Source organism: Mustelus asterias, chromosome 3 (assembly GCF_964213995.1).
Source record: "Mustelus asterias chromosome 3, sMusAst1.hap1.1, whole genome shotgun sequence".
Lineage (NCBI taxonomy): Eukaryota > Metazoa > Chordata > Chondrichthyes > Carcharhiniformes > Triakidae > Mustelus > Mustelus asterias.
The window spans coordinates 46,222,329-46,235,740 of record NC_135803.1 but is presented as its reverse complement, the minus strand read 5'-3'; the positions used below and the strand labels follow the sequence as shown (position 1 = coordinate 46,235,740).

The window sequence follows — 13,412 nt, the reverse complement described above, 5'->3', positions numbered from 1 at the left end:
ATTGTCAGGCTGCTGAGCCTCTGTTCATCTGGCTGCTCCATTCTACTAGGCATTTTATGGGGTGAAACGGTGGCACAGTGGGGGGGTGGCACAGTGGTTAGTGCTGCTGCCTCACCGTGCCAGGGACCCAGGTTCGATTCCCGGCTTGGGTCACTGTCTGTGTGGAGTTTGCACATTCTCCCCGTGTCTGCGTGGGTTTCCTCCGGGTGCTCCGGTTTCCTCCCACAGTCTGAAAGACATGCTGGTTAGGTGCATTGACCCGAACAGGCGCCAGAGTGCGGTGACTAGGGGAATTTCACAGTAACTTCATTGACGTGTTAATGTAAACCTTACTTGTGACTAATAAATAAACTTTAACTTTAACAATGGCAAGGCAACATTGGTTACTATCCACCTTTGAGCCAGTTACCACCTCCAAGCAGCAACTGGTTCCATTAGTCGGGTGCTGAACTTGCCTCTGGCCCAATTAGGGACATAACGCAGAGTCAGGACTCAGAAATTATCCAAGCATCGTGTTCCTGATCCCAGATTGAAAATTTAATCCTAACTATTTAAACTGGTGTAAACTGGCACAAACATGTGAAGATAAACAGTGCATGTTAATCAGTGCGACATTTTTGCTAAACTGCAGGTCCCACTGAATCTGGATTTCAAATTCTAGTGTTAAAAGTCAATGAAATGAACCAGTTTTCTGACATTTTGTTTATTGAAGCAATGTAAAATTACCTGCACAACAAAGTAAGGTCATTTTCATGGCTGCCCATTCAGATTACTATTGGTATTTTAACAGAACAGAAGCTGATACTGAGAAAGAACTCGCTGCAGATTCCTACAATGAGGACACTGTGATCAATGAAAATTCAGGAGTTCAGACGCTCCAGATGAAAAGACGAGCATTTGAAAAGAAGTTGACGAACGAGAGCAGTAACTCCAGTCGTGTCCGTCGGCACAGCCTGGGCCAAGGGTCAAGAGAAGAATGGAAAGCAATGCGATTTAACAGGTGAGAACCTCAATATTAAAAGATATTCAAAAGTTAAATCGCTGTAATCCAACATTAATATTAACAAACATATTTGGAATAATACAAACAGTAATATCTGTTCTGCAGCCTGTGATAAAACAGAAAATGTTGCAATTAAACAGCAAGTAAGTCCACATTTGTTTTTATTACACCCTTCATCAGTTGTAATTTTCAGCATTTTGTTTTTTGTTTATTTCAAATTTTTTAATCCTTGCATTTTGGTTTATTTTAGTTTTTGTATTATAAAGACTTACCAACTAGAAAAATTACAGAATTTCACTGGGTCGAATTTGACAAGAGAGCCCTTTCCCCTGGTGTAAAAAATAGGAGCCTGTCCAACTCCACTTGGCCAGGTCACCCTGCAGCCATTTTCAGGTGGAGGGATCATTAATTGTCTTGAGACAGGGCTTCCACACCCATCAGGAAGAAAGTCCTGCCTCCAGGAGCTGCTGGCAATCAAACAGCCAGTGACTCTCTGATTCCAGCAGTGCTATGGAGAGCAGTGGTTGCTGTAGGGACTGCAACTGGTCCACGAAGAAGAAGCCTCAAGGAGCCCGGGCAATGCTAAGTCTGGGGTTTTGTTGGGGTCAGGCCTGTGATGGACGGGGATTAGAGACCGGAGTCAGCAGAATGAGGAGAAGTATTGAAGTATAGGGGGAGATACCTAAGGGGAATATGGGCTGGTCCTCCCCCCACCGCTCCAACCTAACAACAAGGCCACTTGGACACATGGCATCACCTGCTGTGGGTAAAATACCAGCAGCAGTGGGAGCAGGCTACTAAACAGCCATTAAGTGCTCACTTAAGAACAACATTCGGCTTATGAGTGAGCGAGCCCCCTGACGCCTCCCTTACTGTGAGTAAAATACCAATGGGGATGGGTAGGTAACAGGCGTAACACCATGGTGCCTGATTTAACATCTCCTCCCCACCATCTGTTAACCTGTCCCGGGGGGAGAGGGGGTGTAAAATTCTAGGCAAATGTTTCCGTTTTGCATCATAGCTCCGTTGTCAATGAAGATTAGAGGATTGATTCTTACAGCACATCTTTTTGTCAGGAACTGTGATTTTATTAATCACACACTTTCATCATCAGCTAAGTATGTCTCTGAATCACAAGGGAAATACTTGAAAAATATGCTGGTTCATCAGCATTTCACAGCACGTGAAATGTATCTTCAACCCCACTTGGCAGTCTTTCAACTTACCCTTTTAAAGGCACAGATGAGATATCAATGCTTTTTACTATTAACAATTGGTAAGTTTCACCTGAGCCACAGTAAGACACATTAATGTTATAACATATTGCACCTGAGACTCAAAGAATGTGGATTTGTTCTGATGAAACCCAGCTAGGGTGGCACAGTGGCGCAGTGGTTAGCACTGTTGCCACACAACGCCGGGGACCCAGGTTCAATTCCAGCCTCAGGTCACTGTCTGTATAAAGTTTTCACATTCTCCCCTTGTCTGCATCGGTTTCCTCCGGGTGCTCCAGTTTCTTCCCACATGTCAAAGATGTACGGGTTAGGTTGATTGGCCATGTAAAATTGTCACTTAGTGTCAGGAGGATTAGGAGGGTAAATAGGTGGGGTTACGGGAATAAGGCCTGGGTGGGATTGGTGTTGGTGCAGACTCGATGGGCCAGATGATCTCCTTCTGCACTGTCTGGATTCTACAAAAAGATGCAAGTTTCAGAGCAGGAAGCAGGAAGGGGAAGGCTGTGACCTCCACATGGCAATCCTTGAATACTGAATGGAAAAACATCCAAGATTTATTTACTAGTTAATTTTAATGTTAATGAATAAAATCTTGCTTATTTGTTGCACAGTTTCGTATGATTAATATATATTCCATGATATCAACATATGAATTGATGCATACCGGGAAGTGCTATACAGATCAATAATACAGCATTAGGCTTTAATTATTATTTTAACCACATGGTTAAAAAGCACCAAAACTCTAAGCATATTTAGGATTAACCTTGAAATGGTCAACCTGCAATGCTCGGAAGTATTATATTGCCTTCCGGTAGAGCAGACACAACAGGATGTTGAAAGCATTGTGGGTTTCCTGCGGTCATATTAATTCTGTAGAAATATGTTTTAAAATGGTCTGGCTGGCTGTTGCTGAATGGCGGTGTTGTTGCTTCTCTACCGTTTGGTGTAATGTATCCTTTGACATCTGTTTATTCTATTTCACTGGGCTATGGTCATACCTCAGAACATTGGGATACAGGGCATGAAATGGTGGCACTGAATGTAGGCTGATGGTGAATGTACGACTTGGAGTCATCTCACAATGCGGCTGCTAACTTGCTTAGGACATTTCACAACCGGCCACCATGGTTACCGCATGGAGATGATTGTCTCATGGCTACTATTGTTGCAAGGATCCTTGAGAGAATCCTGTGGGAGTGAGGGAGTTGCACGGTTCCCTTACACACACATCAGTGCAGGTGGACAACCATTCGCTACTGAGTCTCGATGCACATTTCCTGCATCCTCCATCCTTTATCTGCTTCATGATGATATGTGAGCAGTGATCCTTAACAATGGAGCCATTACAGACCCTTTCAAGGGTAAGACAAGAGACAAACAGGATTGCATCATTGATCCAAGTCTTTTTCTTATCTTCCTTTCTGCCATGCTCCATCTGACTAGAGTAAGAAGTCTCACAACACCAGGTTAAAGTCCAACAGGTTTATTTAGAATCACGAGCTTTTGGAGCACTGCTCCTTCATTGACCAAATAAACCTGTTGGACTTTAACCTGGTGTTGTGAGACTTCTTACTGTGCCCACCTCAGTCCAATGCTGGCATCTCCACCTCATGGCCATATGACTAGAGACAAGCTTCCTGCTCGAGTACAGCTTATTTATTGAATGAATGGCAAAATATTTAATCTTGGATATCTCCAGTCAAAACCCAGGAACACCCTGACCTCAACCTTTTAGTTTCAATATGATGCTGCGATAGAATCATAGAATCATGGAAAGTTTACAAAGAGGCCATTTGGCCCATCATGTCTGGACCGTGAATTGCTGTGTCAGAAACGGATCTCCACAGAATTGCCAACATATTTACTGCACCATATGAAAAGTGGGACTCCCGTTCAGCATTCCAAAAACCAAAGTCCTCCATCAACAAGCTCCAAGTGTACACACCACAGCCCCACTGATGAGGATTAATGATGGGAGCCTTGGAAATGTGGAACAATTCCAGTATCTTGGAAGTTATCTTTGACAGAAGGCCGATATTGACCAAGAAATCCAGCAGAACCTGAAATCTGCTGAAACAGCTGTTGACCACCTGAGGAAGTGACTGTTTGAAGATCACGACATCCAAACTAAAACCAAGCTTATGATCACCATGTGGTAGTGATCCCTTCTATACATTAAAGAGCTGAATGTTGTCAATGTACAGGAGACACCTGAAAGCACTGGAATCATACCACCAACACTGCCTGTGAGGATCTTGCATATTGTGTGGGATACCAGACGCACTAACATCAGTGGCCTCTCCCAAGCAGGCACCACAAGCATTGAGGCCATTATCATTCACCATCAGCTTTGCTCAGTTGGTCACATAGTTCAGACGTCAGGTATCAGGCTCCCAAAATAGATAGTCTTCTCCCAGCTCAGCAAACGCAGCAGATAAGGACAGAAGTGCTTCAAAGATGCACTGAAAGCCAACTCAAAAGAAGTGCAACATTGACATCCACTCCTGGGAGACCATCTCCCTGGATCAAACCAAATGACAGCAGAGTCCATGGGAAGGATCCCACATTTTGAAACACAACAATGACAATTGAAGAGGAAAAAAACAAGATTGATGACCCAAATTGATGCTACATGACCAGAATCCCACATGACAATAAATGCCCGACGTGCCATAATGTCTGCCGATCCCAAATAGGCCTCATCAGCAATCTTCAGACCCATGGAGGACAATCATCCTTGTTAGTGAGGGGTAGCCAATAATCATATCGTTCAAAGCAGTCACACAAGTTATTTTTGATGTGCAGTGCTAGTTGATATGATTATCATTATTAATCAACAACTTCATTATCATTGCATCATGCAATTATCAGGATAGTAGAAGACAAACTCTGTGGGCCTTGATCTTTCTTTGTCTATTAATTCCTATAGATCTATGGTTGTGAATGATTTGTGGTTAGGTTTCCACTTAAAATATTATTTGGATGTCTTTGGGTAACGTGTGGCCTGTTCTGGATTGGAAAGGTGACTCATTACTAATGAACGACTTAGATCCAACTCCAGTAGGTTTCTTCAAAAATTCCTTTCTTTATGCTAAGTTTAAAGTTGATTTATTAGTGTCACAAGTAGGCTTACATTAACACTGCAATAAAGTTACTGTGAAAATCCCCTAGTTGCCACAATCCAGCGCCTGTTCAGGTACAGTGAGGGAGAATTTAGTATGGCCAATGCACCTAACCAGCATGTCTTTCAGACTGTGGGAGGAAACCAGAGCACCCGGAGAAAACCTACGCAGACACGGGGAGAACGTGCAGACTCTGCACAGACAGTGACCCAAGCTGGGAATTGAACCTGGGTCCCTGGTGCTGTGAGGCAGCAGTGCTAACCACTGTGCCACCATGCTATAGTATATTCTAAGCTTCTAAGTTTAGTTGTCTCTTGCTCAGGCTATTCTATCTTATCAGCTCAGTCTCTTGCACATGACTGCTGATGTCAGTGTTGTATCCTGAAACCCATCATAATCTGATTGCTGTAAATATTAATCCATTTTTCTACAGTGAATGCTAATTTGTGCAAAGCGATACCCACAGACAGCAATGAAAGAAATAACCAGTGAGTCTGCTTTTGTTGAGGGAAGGATTGGGTCCAGAAATTGGAAAACTCTCTACTTTGTTGTTGAAGAGGCCATAGAATTGTTCCCCGCTATCCAACTACTGGGTTGATGCAATGAGTAGAAGTTATGTGTGAATATAATACAAGGAAATAAATTATCACTGGTGCTGTTAAGAACCCCGCTGTCATGTGACAGTATCCCAAAACCCAGAAGAGTAACTTGGAATGCTGATTCTTAAGTGTTTATTCTTCAATTTGGTATAATGTGAGGAAAAATATGCAAACCTGTGAGGAAATGTCCAGTCTTGTTGTAACCATTCAAATAAAATAATGTTTATTAACTTGTAAAAACACACAACAGGAAAGACCACGATACAAAACAATGGTACACTTAACTACAATAATAGCTGCACACACACACAGTATCCTTAAATTAACTCCATTCCACATCTATCTACATTCCTAAACTCTGAGAAATTTCCCTTTTCCCAATACAACATCCCATCCAGCTTAACTCTGCAAGCTAAATCCAGCAAATAATTACCACACACGAGTTGTATCTTTGATTTTGGAAAACCTTCTTTCTGATTTAGCATAGACATTCTGAGGTTTACAAACAGCAGCTCCTAGCATAGATAGATTCCTGTTTTCTGGGAGAACTCATCCCAGCTGGACATGGCTATGATCTTAACTGCTCACCAGCTGCTTCTCCTACGGAACAGAACTAACCCTGTTACTAATGTATTGCACGCCCCTTCCGATCTCATCCTATCTAAACTACCTGCCTTAGAAGCCATTCTTTTAGCAAGTAAGTTTGACAAGCATTGTTATGTCTCCACTTTGAACTCATATCTTCTGTAGTTTTAACATTTATAATTCTATATTCCATTGTCCTCCACTTCACTTTAGTAAATATATGTTTACCCTGCTGCTAAGCTAATTCACATATCAAAAACCCTCCAGACAACTGCACTTTTATCAATTCCATTTTATCCAATTCTTTAAACCTTATTTTATCCAAGCTTCTTTAATCATAGTTTTATCCAGTTCCTTAATCTTTACTTTATTCAAGCCCCTTGTCAGTGTCCAGCTGAAAATTGAGCATATTGAACATGGTCATAAGGTGGTATATGTCACCTTGGTAACGGTGAAAGAGGAGCTGGAATAGAGTTCAATTTAAATACAGAAAAAGAACAATGAGGTGGTCCTGCCCCATTCGCCACACTTTCTTCCTTAATGCAAATTCTGAATTGCAAACCTGTGGACCAAACAACAAAAAACAAAACCAAAGTCATGGAATTCCTGATGTTAACGCAGGGATCTCCAAGACAGCCTCTCCAGCCCTTCCCAATATATTCTCTCATAAGTTACAGCAGGAATGCACCGAAAGGGCCATGGTTTTCACAAGGCCACAGAGTTTGCTATCATTACTGTTAGTTTTATTGAAAACTTTGTAACTCTTTATCCAGGAATTCTGCTTTGAAGTCTTTTTCATGTATAAAATGTTCATGTTAAGGTAAATGCTTTTTCTTTAATGGCAGGTCAAAAAGTCTTGCTCTTCATGCAATGTATACAAAGTCAATAAGCTCTGAAAATGATGAAGGAGAGAATGAAGACATGACAACAGACATCACATTTTCAGACAGATCACTCAGTGAAGGGAGCGTTAAACAACCTTCAGCGCAAGAGCTTGATGAACATAAACACCAGTTGCTTTCTCTTTCTCAATTTGATATCACGCCAAAGGAATCGAGAAATTCCTGTGACAAGATCAATGGTATCTCTCAGGAAAGCAGTACAGAGAGTCTAGCATGTAATGCAGAAGCACAGGATCAACTCTATCTACATTTGAAAGCAAGTATTGATGAGGTGAAGGCATTTTTTTCAGAAATGGTGAAGAGGATCCCAGTCCCAGATCAATGTGTCATTGAAGGTAAGCTCATATTTAAATAAGCACAACTCCAATGGTGGCATTTCTGTATTTGGATTTGATGGTACTCAACTTAAGCACAGTTTAAGACTTAACATTCCAGTTCGAAAGCAGGGCTGGAATTTCAGGGACGCTATCACTTGGAGAGAGTGCAGAGACATAATTAAGTATATAAATACAAATTTACAATTGATCTTTTACATGTAACACACTTGTACAGTGTATTTGGGGCTCTCTTTTGAATTATTTGCAGAAACCAGTTAACAAACTCTAACTGTTTAAAATGACCAGCCCTAGAATTATGATCCTTAGGCTAATTGTCCACCACAGTGCTTCTGCAATGGACTAAAAGTTGCCGTGGTGATATCTGAAGACCATCTGATGATCTTGGTTAAAAAGTCTAGTCAACAAAACAAACACCACTGAAGCATTTTAACTGGACATTCATCTCATTACTATCCATGGAGCTTCAAAACTAAATGACTGAGAAGCACTTTGGGATACCTAAGGATGTAAAAGGTACTATACGAATGTAATTCCCTTCTTTATAAGTGGACAAGCTCAGATGATCACTTAATATGTTTCAAACAACAATTGACACAAGAACAGAGGATGCTGGGAAAACTCAGCAGGTCTCCCAGCACCTATTAGGAGTGAAACAGAGTTAACGTTTAGAGTGATTTGCTGGAATTTTATCGCCTCATCCGCCTGAGGCTCGTAAGAGGCCAACGGAGAATGTCGTTCTGTAAGCCTTGCCTGCCCCGATTCTGGGGCGGGTGAGGTGGTAAAACTCCAGCCATTGACTCTTCATCAGAACTGAAAGGGGAGAGAATGTAGAAGCTGCAATAAAAAGTAGCAACTTCAAAAACACATGAAAGATGGCCAGGTACGAGGTGGAGGGGGGGAGGGGGTGTTTTTGCTTTGAGGTAATACGTGTATAAAATATTTTAAAACAGGAGAAAGTTGGGGAGGTAAGATGGAGGAGAAAGGTCACAGTCTAATGTTGTTGAACTCAAAGTTGAATCCTGAGGGCCGTAACATGTCCAACCGGAAGATGAGATACTGCTCCTCCAGCTTCATTGGAACATTGCAGCAGGCCAAGGCCAGATACGTGGACATGAGAGCAAGGTGCAGAGTTAAAATGGAAGCAACAGAAAGATTGGGGTCATGCTTGCAGACTGAGCAAAGGCGTTCTGCAAAGCAGTCATCCAGTCTGCGTTTAGTCTCCCCAATATAAAGGAGACCGTATTGGGAGCAGTGAATGCAGTGGACCAAATTATTGTGTAGCAATAGATGTGGGTTTCCCAAGAAGGATACAGTGTTAAAAATTGCAAACAATTCTGGGCAATTTGTTGATGTCTGTATTGTCTGTTACCCTTCCCTTTTCCAATACCAACCAGGGTTTTACTTTTCTGGTGCTCTGGAGCAATTGTGTTCAGTCCCTGATCAGAAATTTGTGACCCAAGAGGTCTTTTTATTTGGCTGTGAATGATGTATGCCTGGATTCAGTTTATGTTTGATTAACTGCAAATGTCAACTAAGCTGGTTGTGCTACAGGAACTATGGGTCACATCAAAAGAAGCACCATATGACCTTTGACATCTATTGTAATTGAGTCTTTTGCTGTTGGAATAGATTCTTGCCAAAAACAACCAAATATTTGCCTTGAAGCGACACAGTTTGAGCTCTTCATGAAATGCTTGAAAAGAACATCGGACAAAGAAGAAGATATTTATCCCCAAAACCTGTCTCAGCATTCAGTGGGAACATAACTGCTCTGTACCTTAATTCCATCTTCCCATTTTTAACTATATTCCTTACTATATTTGATGACCAAAAAATCTATCAATCTCAGATTTAAATTAATAATTGACCTAGTGTCAACTGCCATTTGCAGAAGAGAGTTCCAAACTTCTGTCATAGGATATGAGCATCACTGGTGAGGCCAGCATTTGTTGCCCATCGCCAATTGTCCTTGAGAAGGTGGTGACCCACCTTATTGAACTGCTGCAGTCCAGTGACATTACCACCTCTTCCCACGGCACCTTCGCTTGCTGGCACAGAAGGTGTAACATCAGCCTCTATATTGAACATCTTCCCAGAAGGCATTCTGTAAAGTCCCTCATAAAAGACTGTTAGCTGTTGTACACCCACAGTGTTAATACACTCAGTGCTGTTAGCTAATGAGTTCCAGGAATTTGACCCAAGGATGATGAAGAACTGATACATTCCCAAGACTAGATGATGCAGGACCTTGAGAGGAACTTGCATACCAACGTATCTACTGCCTTGTCCTTCTAGGTAGCAAAGATTGCAGGTTTGGAAGGTGCTGCCAAAGAAGCCTTGACGAGTTCAATTATTTCCTATATCTGTCCATGACATTTTAACAATCTGTGCACATAGACCTCATTGTAGATGGAAACATGAGGGTGAGATTCTCTGGCCTTCCAGCCACGTGTTTGCCACCGGCAGGAAGTGGGACGTTGTTTGCTAGCGGTGGGAATCTCTGGTCCCACTGCTGTCAATGGGAATTCCCATTAATGTCACCAGACACCGGTGGGAAACCTGTGGGTAAGTGTGCACTGCCGGCGGGATCGGAGAATCCTGCCGGCGTTAAAGGCCAGAGAATTCCAGCCAAAATTCCAAATAGATATTGAAAATTAAGTGATTAGTAAAACCCATGGCAAATGTATTTCTATTTAGGCAAGTGTGAAGTTGTTCACTTTGGACCTAAAAGCACAGATCAGAGTACTTTATAAATGGTAAAAAGCTGGAAACAATGGAGTTCCACGATCATCCTCAACACCGGTGCCCCACAAGGCTGTGTTCTCAGCCTCCTACTATACTCCTTATACACCTATGACTGTGTGGCCAAATTCTCCTCCAATTCGATTTTCAAGTTTGCTGACAACACCACCGTCGTGGGTCAGATCTGAAACAATGACGAGACAGAGTACAGGAATGAGATAGAGAATCTGGTGAACTGGTGCGGTCTTTCCCTCAATGTCAACAAAACGAAGGAGATTGTCATCGACTTCAGGAAGAGTAAAGGGGAACGTGCTCCTGTCTACATCAATGGGAACGAAGTAGAAAGGGTCGAGAGCTTCAAGGTTTTAGGTGTCCAGATCACCAACAACCTGTCCTGGTCCCCCCATGCTGACACTATAGTTAAGAAAGCCCACCAATGCCTTTACTTTCTCAGAAGACTAAGGAAATTTGGCATATCAGCTACGTCTCTCACCAACTTTTACAGATGTGCCATAGAAAGCATTCTTTCTGGTTGTATCACAGCTTGGTATGGCTCCTGCTCTGCCCAAGACCACAAAGAACTACAGAAGGTCGTGAATGTAGCCCAATCACGCAAACCAACCTCCCATCTATTGACTCTGTCGACACTTCCCGCTGCCTCGGCAAAGCAACCAGCATAATTAAGGACCTCACGCACCCCGGACATTCTCTCTTCCACCTTCTTCCTTCGGGAAAAAGATACAAAAGTCTGAGGTCACGTACCAACCGACTCAAGAACAGCTTCCTCCCTGCTGCTGTCAGACTTTTGAATGGACTTACCTTGCATTAAGTTGATCTTTCTCTACACCCTACCTATGACTGTAACACTACATTCTGCACTCTCTCATTTCCTTCTCTATGAATGATATGTTTTGTCTGTATAGCGCGCAATAATGCTTTTCATTGTATGTTAATACATGTGACAATAATAAATCAAATCAAATCCAAACAGAGACCCCTGGCTTCAAATAACAGACAGAGCACTCTATGGACCCAGAGGAATTGACTTCCAATCATACGCATGACTCTAGAACCACTAAGATATGGCAGCAACAAATCTTCGAGTTGCTGTACGTCATCCGTATCCAGTCTTTTTCTCTCTTGAACAGAGATGTCTGTGCAGTCCTGAATCTCCACAAAATGGCAGAAGATGTCAAGTCAATCACTGTCATAAATCATATAGAACTGCAAGTTCCCAAGAGCTCAAACAAGAAAGAGTATTCTGACTGAGACTTCAGTTCTGAACTGTCTTCTCTCTTTGCAGAACAGGTTTGTCCATTTTCATTACCGGTACATAAAAGCCCTCATTGGTCAAACCAGCCAACCACTCAGATGGTTATCATGGCGCCTCCGGGGGAGGATAAACAAGAGAGCATCCAACAACCAGAAAAGCCACAACCTCCAGCTGTTACCACAGAGCAAACGCTGCAACTCCCAGCCAGCGGGTCAGTGCAACAGATGATGCAGGAACAGCTGTCCATTGTTGACAGCACTCCATACAGCCAGGCACAAAGGTCTACTTACTTCAACAACACGTTCTTGTCACAGGAATGGCCAGCTTCCAGCACAGAGGACATTGCGACAACCCACACGTGAAAGAAGAGGAAAAAGCATGGAAATTAGCACAACGCTCATCCATGCTGTAAGAAACAGGAGGAACAACAATCACAGATTACCACAACTGCCAAATTAACAAAGAATGCTTCAATAACAAGGAATGCGAAAAGATGCCCAGATGTCAGAATTACCTCAATCAACAGAGTTTACCCGCAGTGACAGAGCTGCCACTCCTCTGACAGGAGTGGGAACAAGATGCAGTAGGATTATAAAGCCTCCAGACCGCCTGAATCTGTGAACCCAGAGAGTTGAAGGGGGGAGATAGAGTCCCCAAAAAAATGTAAATATATTGGGGTAAACTAGAATAACTTGAAATACATTCGGTGAAGACTTGCGGGGGAGGGGGTTGTAGTATAAGGCTCTGGCACATATCAGGCAGGATCTTCCAGCCTTGCTCGAGTGAGACCGGAAATCCTGCCCAAGTTCAACGGACATTTCCATTGTCTGCCCCTCACCCGCTCCGATTCCATGGCGGGCGGGGCGGTAGAATTCCATTGATAGTGTATTAACATAGAACTGAGTACAGTACCACCCATACAGAGAGCACATGACCCCAACCTAGGGGTCAGTCTAGTGTTAGACAGAGCCGTGTACACAAGCAAACATGGAGACAGCTCCTGGCTTGATCCCTTTACTCTGTGTATGTACATAGTTTTGTAGTTAATGAATCCATACAGTGAACCTGTTTAAGACCATGAAGGCTTCATTAAGACCTGCAGAATGATATCCAACATCTTACAGCATATTTTGCAGACATCTGCTTTGAGTTGATTCTCCTCCTCTTTGTTGTACCAGGGGAAGATTCAGTTCCCGAAAGTAATAAAGAGAAGTTGGGATCAGGGGGCAGCTACCTTGGGACTCTGTCTGAATAACACTGCCCTGGATTTTTAGGGTTTTGCTCAGAATCATGTAACTGGGCTGGTGTCTGGAGTGGCAGCAGCCCACCGTAAACATATTCATCACCTCAGAATGTTTTCCCATGTAACTACAGCAAACTTTTGTGTGAGGAAAATTGTCCAGAAATGATCTGCATCATCTTCAGGCTGAAACACTTCTCTGTGTGAATTTCTGTCATCTTTTCTGACCCAGGTAAGTTTCTGACAGTAATGCAGCAGCATAAATTCACAGTCGCATATTTAGCTGCTATGTGGTTCAAAGTCACCCGATATTAGAAGAACAATGATTTCTGGAATTTAGTAGATATTCCTTTTATTTTTTACTGACACC

General features: G+C 42.6%; 1 protein-coding gene across 1 annotated transcript in view; it reads left to right on the top strand.

Annotated features, from left to right (window-relative positions):
• veph1 (ventricular zone expressed PH domain-containing 1) overlaps positions 1-13,412 on the top strand; it is a 242,208-nt gene that overhangs the window by 175,955 nt on the left and 52,841 nt on the right. Inside the window, exons 8-9 of the mRNA XM_078208325.1 lie at positions 791-1,000; positions 7,393-7,784. Of these exons, the coding sequence (XP_078064451.1) occupies positions 791-1,000; positions 7,393-7,784 (602 nt within the window). The remainder of the gene's footprint in view (positions 1-790; positions 1,001-7,392; positions 7,785-13,412) is intronic.